Here is a 19091-nt window from a genome sequence, read left to right as displayed (position 1 = left end):
CGTCATCCATCACAAACAACCGTTACCGGGAGGAGGGAGCACAAGCCACGGGCGGGGGAAGCAGGCATCGCCGCCGTAACAATAAGCTCCTTTCACCGCAGTCAGCGGAATTGGGCGAGCGAGAAACGCTCCCGCTATTGTTTTATTTACACATGAATCTGAATAGAGCGGCGGCGCACTCGGTGGCAAATGACATGCAGCTATTTACGTAAACAGCGAAAGAAACAGAAAACGGCGCGTGTTCGAAGGGCACGACTCCGTCATCCCCCAGTGCACGGGGTGACATTTATGGGTGTTTAACGTGCGACAGGATGCAACGTGCATGAGGGGAAGACACGGGTTGAAGACGGAGCGACAGAGCTCTGAGGCTGGATGGATGTACGGCAGCCGTCATGGATAACCACATGCGTTCAAAGAGGGATGGTTATGGCGGGAGTTTATCTTATGAATGGTGCTTAGATTAGGAAGAGGATTAGGACGGTATGTGTGGTTGAAGGTATGTATGTATGTTGAGTGGAGATGTACATGTGGTGGAAGGTATACGTGTAGTTGAGAGTATTTGTTCGATTGAAGGTATGTGATTGATTATGAGGTTTTCTTTGATCTAAGGTACGTGATTGATTATAGGTATTTGTTTGATTGAGGGTTTAGATTGATTGGCGGTTTCTGTTTCAGTTGGGGCAATTGCGATGCTCGTCTGCTCACTCATTGACGTCCACAAGAGCACCAATGCATCGCTGGCACGGCAGAGAAAAAAAAATCGATCTCTGTCAAGTTCGACAGTGGTGAAGTCATCAGACGCAATATGAAAAATTTAACATCAGCACCAATGTACAAGCTGCAATATTGATCCTCTTTTCTCTAAAAAATAATGTTTTTTACTCTCTCTCGGCCGCCGGGCTATCGTTAAGGCAGTTCAGTTGTACACTGAACAAAATACAAAATACAAAAAAGCGTGGCACTGCGTCGGTCGCCATTGGCGTCCAGATCCGTAGGGAAGGAATCCACGCAGCGGCCCAACGCATGCCCGGGGTTCTCCCTCAGAGACCGGGCCAGGTGGAACGGCCGAGCGGCACACGCGGCGCGAGAGCCAACTGGCTCTGTCTCTCCCACAGCCCTTCACAAAGGACAGCGCTGCACTAGCGGCCGGGGCCAGAAGAGCAATGATATGAACAAAAAAATAACAGAAAGAAAGAGAGAGATGTAAAAAAAAAAAACGGAAAAAAAAGCCAAACTATAGAAGAGCAATTGGTGTGTGGGTGAGTAAAGCATGGCACTGACATCACACGGAGTGGTTACTTACAGGTAGTAAGTGTAGGACTGATAGGTTCTTCTGCCCGTGTGGGGTGGAGGTAGGTGGTGGGGTCGGGGGGGTCGGAGGGGGAGGGGGGGGGGGGGGTGGCGGTGGAGGGGGGGGATGGAATGGAAAGGAAAGAAAAAAGTAAAAAATATATTAATGTTTTGGAAAAAAACGAGTCGAAATGAACAAAATCAGATCAGATGGTGGCATACGTGGTGGTTTACACTCAGTGATCGTGAGGGCTAAGGTGGACAACACTAGGGGGGCGGCGGGGGGGGGGGGGGGACGCCTCATGCTTGGCGAGGCCAAGGGGACGAGGAAAGGTCGGGGCCTAGCGCACTCTGTTTGGGCCCCACCTGCTACTGAACCCTATGGATGTGTGCTCCGAATACACAGGGGAGCCATCCCCCGCAATCAGTCTGGCATTTAATCCAGCGCGTACGAACACACTATTTCACACACATATCACATTTGCATAGCTGACCCCAAAGGTTGACACAAAATGAGTGGTTTGAATGCATAAACACATTTCCTATTCCCCCCGGCCGGTGACGCTAAATTACTCTAAATATATCCGGCGACATCATCTCCCTCTCCCTTTTGATTAAGGCAAATTGAAAACAATTCTATTACTTTATATACACTGTGTCCCTGTGTGTTGATCACGCCGCTCGCACGCCTACGGTGGGTGTGCGACGAGGAGAGAGGCCGCCGCGGAGAATGGAAACTATTACATTAACCGTCGGAAAATAGAGACCGAGCGTAGCCGCGACGTTACCCCGCGGCTACACCTTCCCACTCGCCCTCTCCCTGCTCCCGTCCCTACCTCGCGCGGCTAGCGGCTGACCTTAACGCCGCGCTACCAGCCAGCCGCGCCTTGGCGTCCGCGCCGGGGAATGAGTACAACTCGTAAAAAGTTTGGCTGCGGACGTGTCGTCAAGGTATTTTTCCATCTCCCCTCTCTCCCTCTCTCCCCCTCCCCCTCCCTCTCTCTCTCTCTCTCCCCCCCCCTCATCCAGATAGCACCGGGTGAGGCTAAGTCCGTGACCAGCGAGGTAATCTCCAGCAGAACGCTGCCCAGGCCAACATTGTGTTATTTCAAGCCTGTTGCACAAAGTCTTTGTAGGGCTTGAAGACGGTTTTGATATTTGCGGAGGTTTAGCCACCACCCCCCCCCTCCCCTGTCCCTGATTGCCGGAGGGATGCACTGAGGACCTCTGGTCACCGCTGGGGGGCGATGGGGGGGGTCGAGGGTTAATGCGAAGGCAGCCTCCGGGCTACGCGGACATCCCCATCCTTGCCTCTGAGGCTTTCCATCGCACTCCCTTATCTGGTACGCCTCTACCCCCAAAGCCCCCCTATGGACTCCAAGTTTGCTATTTCTACCTACTAGTTGGATCGCTGCGCAGTCGGAGGCGTTTTGTTTTAATCTTTCATGGCACACTGTATCTCACGGCTGTAGACATCACTAATAGAGCGCAGCAACATAATCAAATGAATGATTTACTGCGACACTGATAGGACTGTTGTTCACAGACGAGGAGGGGGGGGGGGGGGGTGGGGGGGGGGGCGGATATAGATCACAAATAAATAAATCAACAACAACACCAACAACAACAACAACAACGTCAACGACGACTACTACCATGACCTCTTATTTTGACGTGTCATACCTTTTCTTCATCAGGAGCACCACCCCGAGGAAGATGATGACGAAGAGCAGGATGCCGGCGATGACCCCGGCGATCTTCACCGTGTGATCCGTCTGCTTCTCCGGCTCCACCGCGTCGGGCTTGTGGGTCGCCGCGCCTGTAGCCGCCCCGCAACCCCCGCAAACGGATTATTACAACCAAAGCAGACATTCATTAAAAACACAAACAAAACCGGTGGACACATCAATTAATCATAATACCATCGTGACGGGGTCGCGCTAGCAAAGTTCAGTTCATTACTATCTGCAGTGTTTTTTTGGGTTGTTTTTTGCACGCGTACGGCTATTAATCACAATGCAGGCGGAACGCGACAACACAGGCAGGGGCTGAAATTTCCCCGATATTGACTTATTGGCCGTTCATCTGTTCGGGCGGTTCGTCCAGTTATCTGTGTTTTTGCGTCCCCTAACATATCAATACCGAGCCGAGCGTTGCGGCGCAATTAGGCTGTTTATTCTCAGTAGTAAGTGACTCCTTTGTTGTCTCTGCTCACAACCCATCCATCGCCCCCCTCGCCCCCCTCGCCCCCCACCCCACTTCCCTCTTCTCCTCTCCTCTTTCCTCTCCACTCTCTCCCTCTTCTCTCTTCTGTCTCTCTCTCCCCCCTCCTCTCCTCTCTCTCCCTCTCCTTTCTCTCTCTTCCTTTCTCTGCTCTCTCCTCTCTTTCTTCTCCTCTCTCTCCTTCTCTGTCGCTCTCTCTCTCCCTCTCTCCCTCTCTCCCTCCCTCCCTCCCTCCCTCCCTCCCTCCCTCCCTCCCTCTCCCTCTCTCTCTCTCTCTCTCTCTCTCTCTCTCTCTCTCTCTCTCTCTCTCTCTCTCTCTCTCTCTCTCCCTCTCTCTCCATCCTTAAGTGGCCGGTGGTGTAGAGAAGGCTACCCTGCCACAGGAGAGATAAGTGCGTGTTGTATTTACCCTTGGTTAATCATGTTTGGGTCAAACGGTGGCTGGGCTCGCACGGAAATATGTGGAGCGTATCGGCGGGGGGAGAGGCAGATAATACCCACAGAGATAAAATACATAAATAGATAAATAAATGGAGGAATAAATACATAAATAAAGAAAGAAGGAACGCATTGGATGGCGACTCGGGATGGAAGGGGATAACCTGGAAACAGAGAGGGGAGGAGAGAGATGGAGAGAGAGAAAGATGAAAAGGAGATGGAGAGCGAGGCGGAGCGGAGGAGATAGAGAGAGAGAGGCAGAGCGGCGTGGAGCGAGGCAGGGAAACAGAGAGAGTGTGAGGGGTAGCCAGAGAGAGATAAACAGAGAGAACACGAGAGAGAGGGGAGAGAGCGATAACAGACAGAGAAGGAAAGAGGGAGAGCGAGGAAGAGGACAGGAGACTAACAGAGAATAAGAGAAAGAGCGTAAACGGGAGCGAAAGCAAAAGGGAGGGAGAGAGAGAGAGAGAATGAGCAAGGGAGGGATGGCGGGGGGGGTGAAAGCAGTTTTTTTTAAGCGTGCGTCGCTCCCCAGGAGTGTGATAAGAGGCCCATCTAAAAGCAGCAGAGAGTGTTGTGGGGATCCGAAGCGTCCACCTGAACAACACCATCACTTCACCTCAGCAGGGGAGGGCGCTGATCAATTTAGAATGACAAATTCTAATGTTGGACAAATCTGTCAGACCCAGAGGGGGCAGAGTGGGGGGATCCCCCCCCCCCCCTCCTCTCCCCCCTATCAGAGAGAGAGAGAGAGAGAGGGGGAGAGACTGCATCCTTCCAGCTTCCCGATGGGTGACATATTGTTTCTGCAGCGGGGCACTGCTGTCAAAGCCCAGGTGTCTATTGAGATTTAAGTGCTTTAGGGCTTAGCGATAGCGACGCCCGCCGTTTATATACACCGCACACACACACACACACACACGCACACACACACACACACACACACACACACACACACACACACACACACCGCCGTGGAGAGGACTGGCACAGGGCTTCTGTCCCCACACAGACAGAACTAGCGTTAAAAGGCAGAGAGTTCTGTCTGTGTCTTTGTTGTTTCTCCCATTCACACACTGACAACCCAAAGCCTCTACACTGTTTTAATCATCAGGGTTATCTGAAGAGAGACGCAGGCCGTCGACGAACGGGTCATACCTCCGTGCGCACGACGGCCACTTAAAAACAATTCTTTTTTGGTGTTAATGCTTGTCATAACTGCGGAAACAGACGCGTAATCTTCCCTCAAAAATAATGAGAAATATTCATGAAAGGGGATTAGCGCCTCTGTAGCCCCTCCTCCACCACACACACACACACACACACACACACACACACACACACACACACACACACACACACACACACACACACACACACACACACACACACACACACACACACACACACACACCATGAACATTACTAATGACATTCAAGCCTCACACAGGGTCTTTCATGTTCCAGCAAGGCTGGGAAAAGGCAGCGATCGGCCAGGGATAAATTAAATGCAGTTCATTTATTAACTAACACTCATTCTACTTAATGGCCGACACAAAACAAACAACAACCACACACAATCCAAAGCCACTACCCCACAAAAAAACAACCCGCACACCCCCACACACACACCTCATGCAGCAGCCCCAGACCCCGATTCTTCTGAACCACATCCCCCTGTGAGGCCTTCTCAACCCCCACATGGAGGTCCTGAACCTGGCCCAGGGACGGCCCAGAGACTGTGCTTGTAAGAGCTGGTGGCGTCCGGAGAGCCACCGTGAGGTAGAGGGTGTCTGACCTGTGAGCTGGCTGTCACCGGCGGCTGGCACGATGCGGACGTAGGGCGTGGTGAGCTGCGTCACCAGAATGGCGGCTGAGTGGAGGTAGCCAGTGGTTCCCGTCAGAAGGCATGCACGAAAAGGAGGGGAGGGAGGTAGGAAAAGGGGAGGGGGAGAGAGAGAGAGAGAGAGAGAGAGAGAGAGAGAGAGAGAGAGAGAGAGAGAGAGAGAGAGAGAGAGAGAGAGAGAGAGAGAGAGAGAGAGAGAGAGAGAGAGAGAGAGAGAGAGAGAAGTCCACACTGAAGCTCACAACAAGCCAAACAAGCAGATCCAAATCCCCATGCAACAGTGAAGCAACCATCCAATTATGACGGGAGCCTTATCAAGTCATTATTTCTCATAGGCCCCGGCTATACATATGGAGATATACACTTTGCTGTCGGAAACCGCACAGAAAGACACAATTTCGAGATCTTTAATTAAATCTTGAAATGCAAAGCACAAGAAAAATAATCTTTAGTTCATCATGGTAAAGGATTTCAAACCCCTGTGAGCAATTGCCTGAATCTGAAGGTACGTGCAATTTTTGAACTGGGAATGAAAGGTTCTTCCAACCAAGCGGAAACAGAGATCCGCGTGAGGTAAACTCGTGGTGTGGCTGCATCGTGTGACGGCACGTCGTGACTGATTGACATGGCGGACGTGTGAGGGAAGTCCTCCGGAGGCGTACGACCAGAGTGTGAGCGTGCCTCCCTGAGTCGAGATCCCCGGGGGACAGGGGCTTGACGGACACATCAGACACGTGGCTACATCCCAATGAGTGTATTTTAGACTCGACTTGATAAGTTATTTGTATCCCTGTGAGAAATCCCACTTCACACGTTGCACTCCTGAAAATCCACACTACATCCTGTACGTTCTGTTTGGACGACCCCGATGTTTGGATTAAAGCATGCGTCCGCTGATTGTGTTAATTGTGTTAGCGGTCACGCCACACCGGGGCAGGGGAATACTAGGGAGACGTGGAGAGCAGGGTGAGCGCCTGCAGGGAGGTAGAGCTGCATTGATTTAACAACAGCGTTGGGGAACAGGTTATCGGTGGCCCGCGGCCGCTGGAGCGTACAGAGTCCGGTCTTACCTTTGGTGGCGACTCGGACACAGTCGATTTTGGTTTCCTGCAGGAACGGAGAAATAAAGGAGGGGGACAAGGGCAAAACCAGAGTTGGGGAGGTTAATAGTGGACTTAGAGGTAAGCAGACACACACATATACCGGCACACACACACACACACACACACACACACACACACACACACACACACACACACACAGAGTTACAGAACAAAAACAGCAACAGAACAAAGCGCACCACACACGGAGTAGTGTGACTAGAAAATATCCCAACCCCTCACTCTCTCTCTCACACACACACACACACACACACACACACACACACACACACACACACACACACACACACACACACACACACACACACACACACACACACACACACACACACACACACACACACACACTCAAAGACCCAGCAATCATAACACAGGGTTCCAGTACTTGTGCATAAACATTGTGGCACTGAATAGTGAGGGCTGTAAAAGAGATCCATAACAGATCCTTTGTCTTGAAGCTTTTTCTCCCAGAACAACCTTGCCGCTAGTCGAAGGCTCCATAACATTCTGTCAAAACTATTACACTTTGTACGATCATCAGGTGCCTCTTGCTGTTTGGGAGTACTACACACATCAATCGGCCAACTCGTGACTCAATCTAGGCTGTGTTTTACTGTTAAAGTGCTTGAGATTCTGGCCCTGTTTCTATATTTCCTTCTATCTACTATCTATTTACCTACATATTCATGCACCTACTCGACATATCGAAACACTTGCAGTCGAAACATAGCACAAAAATACAAAGAGGCATTTAAGGTTAGTGGAAGTATAAACAGAACCGTTTGTGCCTTATCTTAATCTACACCTAAGGACTACCCCTTGAAACCTTAAGCCATGTGGTATAAGCGTATGCGTTCTCATGATGCAAGATACTTGGCGATCATTGTTATCGCTGAATACATCTTGTGGGCAGACAAGTGTGTTATTGCTATTCCGCTGTGCTGGACATTTGCACACACACATACAAGTGGCAGCAAGGACATAACAACGTTTGGAGAGATGTAGAGGAAATTTCCATAAGACTTGATTTTCTCACGACACTAAGGCACTGTAAGCTCTCAGTTATTATTTATGGTAACCGTTTTGCTGTTTGCGCCGGGCTTATCGGCCTTCGCTGGGGAGCTGAGACAGCCTGAGCTGAAGCACAGCTATACCACGAGGTACCTCCTGAGGTGGCCGATGGGAGCAGCAGCGGCAGCCCTATCTACAGCGCTGCTCTCAAGGACGTTTCCCTGCTTTAATGCTGGAGGGGGCCCACTGCTTGGGGCTCTCGACCGCCAGACAAATTTACTTTGGAACTATTCTTACGTTGTCAACACAGTTCAAGGTAGTTCCACCACAGAAGGCATTATCAAGATGCGATGGAAAAAGAGAGGGATTTCAATTTATAATGTGTTGAACTCTTTATGCGTCAGTACGAGCAGAGCGCCTTTCTGGAACGATTGTCTTTGTTCTCAGGGTGAATGATTTTTTTTTCCGCCGGTTATATTAGGCAATACGTGACCTCTTGACCTGTGGACCTGCCATTATCAATGGGATTTGAGGCACACGCATCACAGATTCATGTGATTCTGCCCAGGCTTGTGGAAAGGTATTTTTGTAAATGGGAAACATAATTGGATTTCCCCCCAGGGTTTTAATTGAATGGAAACCTAAGAGAAAAGATACTCTATGATTTAATTTAAAAGCAAAAAGCTAGGCTAGGCTACATCCACAGCCCTCCAACTGAAGCCTAAGTTACACTCCAGTGACAGTGCGGGCTTAATGAACAAAACAGGGTGCATTTGACCACAGCCAGCTCCAAATGGTGAATAATAAAACCCTGAATAAACTCTCTTTCAAGGCTGTGGAGTCTTTGTGCCGCCGCTACAAAAGACTGAATGCTCCTTTGTTCGGCTTGTACCCGGGCAGAGCATTATCAGCCAAATCGCACCGCTGCAATTCAACCTGAAAAGTTTCAGAGCATCTGTCTCTCTTTCTCCCTCTCCCTCTCTCCCCCTGTCTCCCGTCCCTGAAGAGCAAACTTCTTTAATTGTATTCAGCTGCTCTTGGCTCACGTGTCGGCTGCACCGCCCAGGTCTTCAGGACGTGCCTCTGCTGCAGAAGGACTCCTGCTTTGCGGTTGATTCTCATTCAGGACCACGACCGGGCCCCGGCTCGCCGCTGAGCTCCCTCTAGCCTCGACACGGGGGGGGGGGGACGCGCGGCGGCGGGCGAGTGCCACTCGATGACAGAAGCTGTGACCCCCCAACGATCGGGAAAGCGCTCTCGTCCCTTCCCAGCTCGCTTGCCGGATTGTCGTCCCCGTTGTTGTTGTTGTTGTTGTTGTTGTTGCTATCGTTGCATCGCTTCCAATATTGGCTGGCTGTGGGGGTCGGGTGACCCCGGTGTCTTATGTGCGGTTGATCAAAGCGGTGTCTGGAATGTGTGGCGGGCTCACCCATTGGAGGAGACGGGCGGAGCGAGGGGGCTGCATAATGGGGGCGGGGGGGGCGGGGGGGATGTGTCACAGTGCAGGAGGCTCTCTGGGCCCCGGCACAGGCTCACCTTATTAGAGTGCAGACAGTAACGCCACAGCACTGCCCATGTCTATAAGAGGCCCCATGCATGGTTGTGTTTGCGCGCGCGCGCGCGTGCGTGCGTGCGTGCGTGCGTGCGTGTGTGTGTGTGTGTTAGTTTCGACTAACACCCTGTAATCCGTAGTCTGGTGCTCTGACCCAATATCACTATGTCCTTGCACTTTTAAAGCCCTATATGCTGTTCCCTGATGTTCAGAACAAAGTGTGATGAACTTGGAGGTTCACAAAGTGTGAACCTTTCTCTGACAAGACAGAGAGAGGAGAGAGACAGGGACGGGGGACAGGGGCAGGGATAGAGACAGAGAGGGGGCAGACAAAGAGACACACACACAAACACAGATAGCTATAGAGACTCTGAGAGAGAGACAGAAACAGACCACAGAGAGATACAGAGACATTGAGAATGAGACCGAAACAGAGACAGACAGAGAGACAGAGAGAGAGTGACGGAAGCAGAGACGGAAGCAGATACACAGAGAGATACAGAGCGCCACGAGAGAGACACAGAAACAGAGACATACAGCGAGACACCGAGAGAGAGACAGAGACAGAGAACACAGAGATCCACGAGAGAGACACAGAAACAGAGATACAGAGAGACAGCGAGAGAGACAGAGACAGAGAACACAGAGAGAGACAGAGAAACAGAGACATACAGAGAGACACCGAGAGAGAGACAGAGACAGAGAACACAGAGAGCCACCGAGAGACACACAGAAACAGAGAGATACAGAGAGACACCGGAAGAGAGACAGAGACAGAGAACACAGAGAGCCAGCGTGGAGCGAGGCGTCACCCACCCCGTTGGCCGTGCTGACGGCCTGGTAGTAGACGCTGTAGCTCTTCTGGGGCAGCAGCGGGGCGTTCCAGTAGCCGTTGTACGTCTTGTTGTCCCCCACGGTGAAGGGCTGCGCCGCCTGGACGCCGCCGGCCGGGAACTGGGCGGTGAAGTAGTACGGCGAGTTGAGCGCCGTGGCGTTCTGGAAGTGGATGGGCACCGGGTAGCAGCGAAGGATCTCGGCCGTGCCGCGCGCGCGCCGAGGCCTCTCCTCCTCCACCACCACCTGGTAGGCACTAGGAGGACAAAGGCACAGGGAGTGTGTGTGTGTGTGTGTGTGTGTGTGTGTGTGTGTGTGTGTGTGTGTGTGTGTGTGTGTGTGTGTGTGTGTGTGTGCGTGCGTCAATAGCCAAGCATTATTTAGAGAGGAGAGGTTCAAGGGTGGGTCGTGTGGGGGTCACGCCTCTCGTGGTAGTCATCGATCCGGCTATCCGAGCTACGGTCGCTGACCCTGGTGCTGAAGTGCTGGATGGTGTGAAGGGCTGAAGTGGAATGTGAACAGCTCGGAGATATATTCCGGAGAGTGGGAGGCGGACATTTTGAGTCATGGGATGCTGGGATTAGTTGTTAGGATAAGATTGGGTTAGTGTAGTGTTAGATTAGTTGCTGGATCACTATGTGAACATCCGCCCTCTTGATAGCTGTGTGTTCCTCAGATTTGTAGAGAATAGTTGTTTAGAATTAGCCTGTTTTTTTCTCTCCTGCTTCGCTCCTCTCATACTTGCCTGACTACACATATTAAACAACACCGCATGACATTTTTTGTTCGGCAACCATTATACTGAAAATAATATCATCGAACACCATTTATTTTTATAGTTTGAAACCCAATACTATTCAGTTCATTTGAAGACTGAAATATGTCCGCAGAAATCCGAAAGGCATAAAGACGATTCAGAAAAACACATACAAGCATTTATTCACAAGACATCTATTTTATTTTATCGATCAAATCCCAAATGGCGACGGTGTGTGTTCATTAGACGCTCCTCTTGCCCACCTAGCCAGCCAGCCCCATAGAGGCCCCCCCCCCCCCCCCCCCCTCCGAATACAGTTGAATTGAGCAGGGGGGCAGGGACACAGCACAGGGGCTGGCTTTATTTGCTTTTTTCTTAAATATTCATCGACCCGAAAGGTCAACGGCTCTTTTCCATTTCCTCTCCCATCCGCACCTAGAGTTTAGCTGCATCAAAAGCGGCCGCCCTCTGTGCCTCTGTGACAGAGATGACATTGTCTCTGAGTCGGTTCGGGTTGCCGGAGGGGGGAAAAGACTGGCTGTTTTATATAAGCCGGTGTTAGTATGCAGCTCGCATCCACCTGGTAAATCTACCCCAGTCACAACTGACAAAGAGGCTGTTTACTGCCGCCATGGAGGATAACCAGGCCTGATTGGGGAGTTGGGGGGTTTCATTTGTCGTTGCCACGCAGGGAAGAACCTGTGAACATCAAGTTGTCTGTGCAGGGATCGGCGGGAGGGTGTTAAAAAGTGACTGTACTGAGTGAACGAACGCCTGCCTTTTAAATCTCTGTTTCCCGTTGTTTCCACATCGAGCTTGGCGGAGGAGTTTAGATGACTCGCGTGTGAAAGGACAAAAGAGTTACGCAAGACTCGAGCGAAACTTGGGCAAGAGTCTGAATTTGGGAGAGTTTTGTAGGACCAATAGCGTGATTATCCCCACATCACGACTCACTACAATGGGTGCCCGGTCATTCAGCTGTTCAGCACCCAGGCTCTGGAACTCCCTCCCCCCACACATAAAACTGTTTTTTTTTATTGTTTGTTTGTTTTGTTTTGTCTTGTTTTTGTTTTATTTATTTTTTATTTTTTATGTTTATTTATATATTTATTTATTTTTTCCACAATGTCTTGTTTTTTTTTAAACGATTTATGATGACTATATGCTCTGTAAGGTGACCTTGGGTGTCTTGAAAGGCGCCTCTAAATTAAATGTATTATTATTATTATTATTATTATTATAAGTATTGTGAGGGATTTAGGCTGGGAGATATTTTCTGAAAGAGCATTTCTCATCAATTATTTCGCACACATTCCAAATGAATACAAATGAATGAATGTGAGAATGTTTTACATCTCATACAGTGGCCATTAAACGGATAATGGCCATATCCTGCTATGTTGCGCTACACACTTGGAAACGAGTTGAGTCAGCCCTAATGGTCTCAATGGCTAGAATTCACCACAGCTAGCGTCACGGAGCTATAATGAAGCACCTCACTAAATACCACCTGCTTCTCTTATTATTATTATCGGTCTGTTGTGAAACACAGGCCGTTTAAGATCCCCTACTCGCTCGTAAACTGAAACACCTGCTGTCCCGGTGAAGGGCGTCTGAAAGTACAACTTCCGTTCCGCCGTACAGAAAGGGGAATGGAGGAGCACCCCGCCCTGCCCACGGGGAGCTAGATGTTGACTAATGGAAATCTGACCTTTGGATTGGCCAACCTGTAATACATTCAGTGATTGTCTGGAGCCAGCGGAAAAAAGGTTACCCTCGAATAGATTAGACTGTTGATATGAAAAATAAGGAATTAAATCATGACAGCCTGCATCAAGAACACACAACCACACAAACCCCCCGACACACACACACACACACACACAAAGAAGCTCACAAACACACACACACACACACACACACCCCTATTGCCCTCTTCTCTTTGGTTCTTCGTCAGATAAAGGTCCCAGTAGTTCCTGAGGTACAATCCAATGATCACTTGAGTAAACATTATCCAGTGTGTGTGTGCAGCATATTCTTACTGTAGCTTATTATAAGTAGTCAGAAGGTGTGACAATTCCACCTTTCTGTATCGGGTCGAGCTGTTTTCTCAATGCCCTAGTGGTGGCACGGGACCGCACTAAATATTAAATGTTGCGGAGACACGTGTGGAGGAAACGAGTCCTTGATTACTGTCGCCTCGCGCTGGGGCCAAGAGGCCTACCGGAGCTGTTTGAATCACAGACCGACGAAACAAGGGCTGAGCCTCCGGTTCATTGATCACTGCCCTGCAATGGGTTACAGTAGTGCAGAGGACCTGTAAGATTGAATCAATAGCTGAAAATACAACCACACTTACCCTTGGCTGATTGGTCTTCAATCAAGTGTGATCAAAGTATTTTATGACAATATTTAGCATCTTTGTATCTTTTTGTTTGTCTTGCCTCTTCATCTCCTCATGTATCCAATCGACGTGTCAAAGAAACGTCTTATCTAATTATCTATCCCCACGTCTCCTCCACTCTTAACCACACGTCCCAGTCCAATCTGGGGTTCATTTGCTCACAGTTTATTAAATACACTTTGATTAGTTCGTACATTGACTGACTCCACGTCGCGGACTTATGCTACGGGGTTTTGTGTTTCAGAGTTCAACACTCTCTCCGGCTACTTGATATTCCAAATCAATCTGCAGATGGGGATATGAGAACAAAGGCTGCCTCCCTCTCCTCCCCTCTCCCTCCCTCGCTCCTTATGATATGATGATGTGGCTTCACCGTGCCTTAATGATAGGCACGCTATGAATGGGGGGGGGGGAGAATGCTTTTCTCTTCTTCGGGCAAAATACCAATGTGCCAAAGGCTATAGAGGCTCCAGGGCTGAGGATCTCTTGTAATGTGGAAATAATGCGAAGCACACTATTTCTTTCCCTTTTTCTTCTCCTTCCTCTCATTTTTTCACACATAATTTCCACTGCGGAAGACACCGGCAAAAACCGACCTCATCAAGGAACCCGGCGATGAACTATCATTCAGACCTGAATCCGGGTGGATTAAAGTTGTGATTTAAAACACTGCTAAAAGACTAAAAAAAGTAAAAAGAAATGTCTCATTCTCCCGGAAGGCTTTCAAAATATACTTTTCCAGCTCCCTCTGCCACTGCGGATATAATGAAGGAATATATGAAATTGCGGTGATTATTTTTATGTAATTACTGCTGTCATGTGCCGTCCCCCTGAGCGGCAGCCGACTCGTCGCCCCATGCTGGGATCACAAATGTGCTCTGTGAGTCATCGTGACAGAGCCCAGTCATTTGGTCATGTGCTTCATTTAGCATGACATCGGCGCACAAGTGGAAGAACAAAAAAAAAAGCATAACAAACCACTCCAAGGATGTTACATAAAAGATATCGCAAATGATGTGCACCTCCCTTATGGAATGGGTTACGAATGTCACACAGAAGCGATGCTTCTGTTCTGTTTTGTCAGACAAATCATAATCAGACAGTTTGCCTCATTCCAGCAGAGTGATGTCTGGAAATGGTAGACGCAGAGGAGATCTGACGACTGATTCAGTGTTGATGTTTTCTATGTGTATTTCACCTGTGAAATTGTACATACAACACTGAAACCGAATTTCCCTTGTAGCCTGAGATTGTTCCAGACATTTTGCACATGGTGGACAAATTGATAGCTGTGGACACACACTATCAACTATAGTGCTATCAACTATAGACACAATCCGGTCTATAGTAAGGTTCTTGTTACCACTACTACTACTACTACTACTACTACTACTACTAACGCTAGTAACTGACCACCAACCGTCAAAGCAAAAAAAGGACTGCAAATGAGGACATCAGGAAACACACACCCCATCGACCTGCCCCCTCTGTGTTGAGCTTTAGTTAGTTTAAAATCCCTTTCCCCAGGTGTGGACGATCTGGGAAAAACGGCGTAGAGATGTAGGTATAGGGGGATGTGTGAGTGGTACCGGCAGGAACTGGTATCTGAGAAGAATGGAATATGCCGTTTCAAAAAGCGTGTCGAGTACCGAGGCTAGGCCAGCACTGGGCCAGCGCCGTATTCCTGCAGCGATGCAGCAACCTGGGCTGACACCAATTAGGCCGGCTCCAGCCAGGCTTCCCGATAGATTTCAGGCCGGCCGGCGTGTCTCGTCGACCAATTATGGCGGATTGACTTCAGCATCGACTGGATTGTGACCCGAAACTCAGATTTATTTTTCCATGTAGGGGCTAAGGGGGGGGGGAGTGTATAGAGAGAGAGAGAGCGAGAGCGAGAGCGAGAGAGAGAGAGAGAGACTGCAGGGCTGTTTGAGCAGATGAAGTAAGGGGCCATGGAGAGCATTTCAATCACGGCCTTCCCCCCCGCCCTCTCTCTCCCTACCACTCTCTCTCACACAGTCTCCGTCTCTCTCTTTCTTTGATGCTAATAAGTTCACCTGGCTGTTGGCTCACGGTATTGAACCGAGCATGCTGCGCTACGGAGGCCCTATATCTGCCTGCTATCCGTCTGATTTAGGAGGAGCCGTAAGCAACCAGCTTCTCCTGACCCAGCATCCGTTCCCTCCCCATCCCCTCCTGCCTTTCCCTTGGTTCTATTTGTCCCCTGTGTCCAAACACTGTCAGGGCCAAACAAATTAGGACGTCACTGTAAATGATGTTGGCGGCCAGGATTCACGGGATAAGTGTTGCAGTAGTGCGTTGGCAAGTGGGCCTGCGCTCTATGGGAAATTAGTAGACTATTTTCAGGCTTCTGAAAAATCATTTAGCAGATTTTATATACATATACTCCATGTCTTGGTTAACCTATTCTGACCATGCAGAGGAAGGAAGTCTAGAGTTTTTTCTTTTATAAAAAAGCTTACAAATGAGGAAATAACTGTCCTCGGACCAGATTGCAAAACGGAATTGTTGTATCTGTTTGTTTGTTGGACAGCTTGCTTGAGGGAAAGGTTATGTAGGAGAGAGAAAAAACGGGAGGATGTAATGGTGTGAGTGATAAGGCAAGCGTCCCAAATCATTCCCTTCCAGAGAGGCATGTAAACATTTATTTGCGATGCTAGCAGCCGCGGAGGCGTCCTCGTGCCCCCGATCAGGGACCATTGCAAACATTAGTTTAACATGACATGACTGATAGACAGGTCGCTAATCCTCTTAAAGAAACAGCGTCCCCTCTGGTAAAACATGCTTCCTGGCTGCGCTGCGTCGTTCCCGTCGGGAGATTAGCAACACAACCCAACTGGGAAATGCATTTATTTAATTAGCACACATTGGAAGGAATTGGACTGCTTTGCTTCGGTAAAAAAAACAAAAAAACACGACTAAACAAAAGATAGTATTTCTAGATATATCCAGCTGCTGCTGCTTTGTGTAAAGTACACATTTGTGTGAAAGACATTTGCTGCTTTATTTCTTTTTTCTCCAGCGTTGTTTTTTATTTCCATTAAGCGATGGTATCGTTTGATGCCACCGCTTCCTCCACACTTCCTACTGTATCGCGGCAAAACATCTGCTCGTCCAAATTGTCTCCATTGGAAAAAACGTCTGGGGCTGTGCTACCTTCCAAACCCAATCAGTGGGCTCAGATTGCCTTATCAAATCAGGCCTGGCGCGGGGGATGCGCTGCTTCTCTCCACCAGTGTGGATTGCTTCTCCTCCCTTGTCAAATGTCAAGCTACCCGGGGACTTAAAGCCTGATTCTACATGATGAGCTTGGCCTGTTTCAGATGAGATGTCTCCCCGGCTCGGGTATAAAAGTGACACCTACTTTTACCGAATGATTGGTAGGGCGGAAGCAAAACACATGACATCATCTTAGGAGGGACATTTCATTCCGTGCCTGTCAGAATGACTACGGACAGGCTCAAATGTGTTTGGAGGATGTTTAATTGGGAGCCCTTTGGCAAACCACAGATTTAATTTATTTTATTTCTATCCTTCTGTATCCATCCATCCATACCTACCTACATCCATCCATAAATTATCCTCCTCATATATATATATTGGAAACATTTACACATCTGAAACTGGGAGTGATTGACAAGCTTAACATATCTGTGAGTCCATGGGCATTAATATTTTCCTATTCATTTCAAACCCGCCGCATGTCACTCGAAAAGACATAAAAAAAAAGAAACGTCAAAAGCCCAGTGGATCTTTTTTCATCCTTCGACCTGCGGCATAATCGCCTGGTATGCAACCCCTCGCCACCTTCCATACTTTGCAATTCATATTTCCAGAGACACGGGGACTGCCGCTGTAAAGGGGGTTTACTGGGCTTTCACAGGCTCCCAGGACATCTGAGAGACTGCGAAAGCTGCGGGAAATCACGTCCGTTCCTCCAGCCATCAACAACCCCCCCCCCCGATCAACAATGGCAGAGTCACATGTGGATATCCACCGTTAAGAGGCTCTTTTCCAACGGCAAAGCGCTCGAGTCGATTCATTCAAGTGTCTCCTCCAGGTGCTTCTTCAAATGCTGAGTGCCTGTCAACACCCGTCTTCCTCGGTGATTCACTAGCACCATTAACCTAAGCTGTTGATACATTGTCTTCTTAAATCCTGCCGTACAGCTAATTTGATGACAATGGCAATGTTTGAAGGATCATGTTGCAAGCGTCTGCACACAATTACTTTTACTAATTTTTCCTACAAACCCGCCAAATGAGGTGGGGGCTCGCGCTGGAGTTGATATCTCAACGGGCGAATCAGAGCCATTCGTCTGGGGAGGTTTTGGGGGTGTCTTCCAACGGTAAACAAGGGAGCCAACCCAGCATGCTAATTAGCGGAGGCGCTGAATCACGGCGCTACCTTAATTATAATTAGCGCTTTGTAACGAGCCCGGTGGAAAGAATGGCCGGGAGAGTCAAACCCTTTTGAGTTGCGCTTGCTAGAATAATACAAAATATATATTATAATATTAATAATGGAATTATTCGCTTCACTCTTTGTCTTTTTGGCTCTGCTCTTGGTTTGGCACGTGAGCATTAATCCGGGCGGCTCCACATATGGTTAATATGAGCTGACAAGCCTGACTAAAGATCTTCAGGCGGTAATCTTTGAAGGCCTCCGATGAGTTGATACTGTAAAATTGAGCTTTACAGCGGAGCCTTCGTGTTTATTCCTTGTCATATGAGACAGAGGATCAGCCTGCTCTCCTAGGACCTAGGCCCTCTGCACACCAGGCCAGGGGCTGTATCTCAGCATTCATTTAGCTTGTTAAATAAACGCTTAAAAACACTAGCCTTAGCTTTCAACTGTAAACCGAAACTGAAACGCCCTCAAAGATGCAATCGCAAAGATCTCAGTTTCGTCCTCTTTGGCGGCAGCTATGGTGGAACAAAACTGTACATGCACAGGTGGGTTGCAGAGCGAGTCTTTTGCGGTAGCTCAGCCTTACCCTCTCTGTTGGGACAAGCCCTGCTGGGTGAGGGACAGCGGGTCACTAACCCCTCTGCTCAGATCTGAATGAATGGCTGGAATGTCCCCCACCGACACCCGGATCGTAACATTCTTAATGCTGCAAGTGCAAGGGCTGTCATCGGTTGGCCACAGGCTCCATCATCATCGTGTTACCTCATTAGGCAATAGATAGTAACCTAACTGACATTTATTAATGAATGATCTTTGGAGATCTTTGAGATGGCCACTTTAACTTCAGTGTCAATGTTTAATGTTCAATTTGCTCCATAAGGAGCATCAACGATTACATATTCTGATGTTAATTTGTATCAAATGTGGTTGCTGGTTATGTTGACCACTACATTATAATTTTTTTGAGATAATAGAAAGTGGACTATGAGCAATACATAGCTGATACATTAATAACATGATTTATCTTTATTATGCCATGTAAACTATATATATATTTAACGGCTGCACAATTAATCGTATTTCAATCGTGATGACAATATTGGCCTCCACAATTAACGGCCGGGGCGATTATTTAAAAAAAATAAAAATACATTTACTGTATATTCAATTTGCGAAAAGGTGTC

At 48.7% G+C, this 19091-nt stretch overlaps 1 protein-coding gene across 9 annotated transcripts in view; it reads right to left on the bottom strand.

Annotated features, from left to right (window-relative positions):
* The window catches only part of LOC115549080 (receptor-type tyrosine-protein phosphatase mu), a 164997-nt gene that overhangs the window by 57330 nt on the left and 88576 nt on the right, over positions 1-19091 (bottom strand). For 7 of the 9 annotated variants that reach the window (XM_030364081.1, XM_030364084.1, XM_030364082.1 and 4 more), the window contains 5 exons: positions 10298-10571; positions 6868-6904; positions 5750-5824; positions 2974-3109; positions 1304-1333 (listed from right to left, as the gene is read on the bottom strand). In XM_030364081.1, coding sequence (XP_030219941.1) covers positions 1304-1333; positions 2974-3109; positions 5750-5824; positions 6868-6904; positions 10298-10571 — 552 coding nt within the window. The remainder of the gene's footprint in view (positions 1-1303; positions 1334-2973; positions 3110-5749; positions 5825-6867; positions 6905-10297; positions 10572-19091) is intronic. The other 2 variants (XM_030364087.1, XM_030364089.1) reach the window with 1 other exon arrangement.

Source organism: Gadus morhua, chromosome 8 (genome assembly GCF_902167405.1).
Source record: "Gadus morhua chromosome 8, gadMor3.0, whole genome shotgun sequence".
Taxonomy (NCBI): domain Eukaryota; kingdom Metazoa; phylum Chordata; class Actinopteri; order Gadiformes; family Gadidae; genus Gadus; species Gadus morhua.
This window is presented reverse-complemented; position numbering and strand designations above follow the sequence as displayed.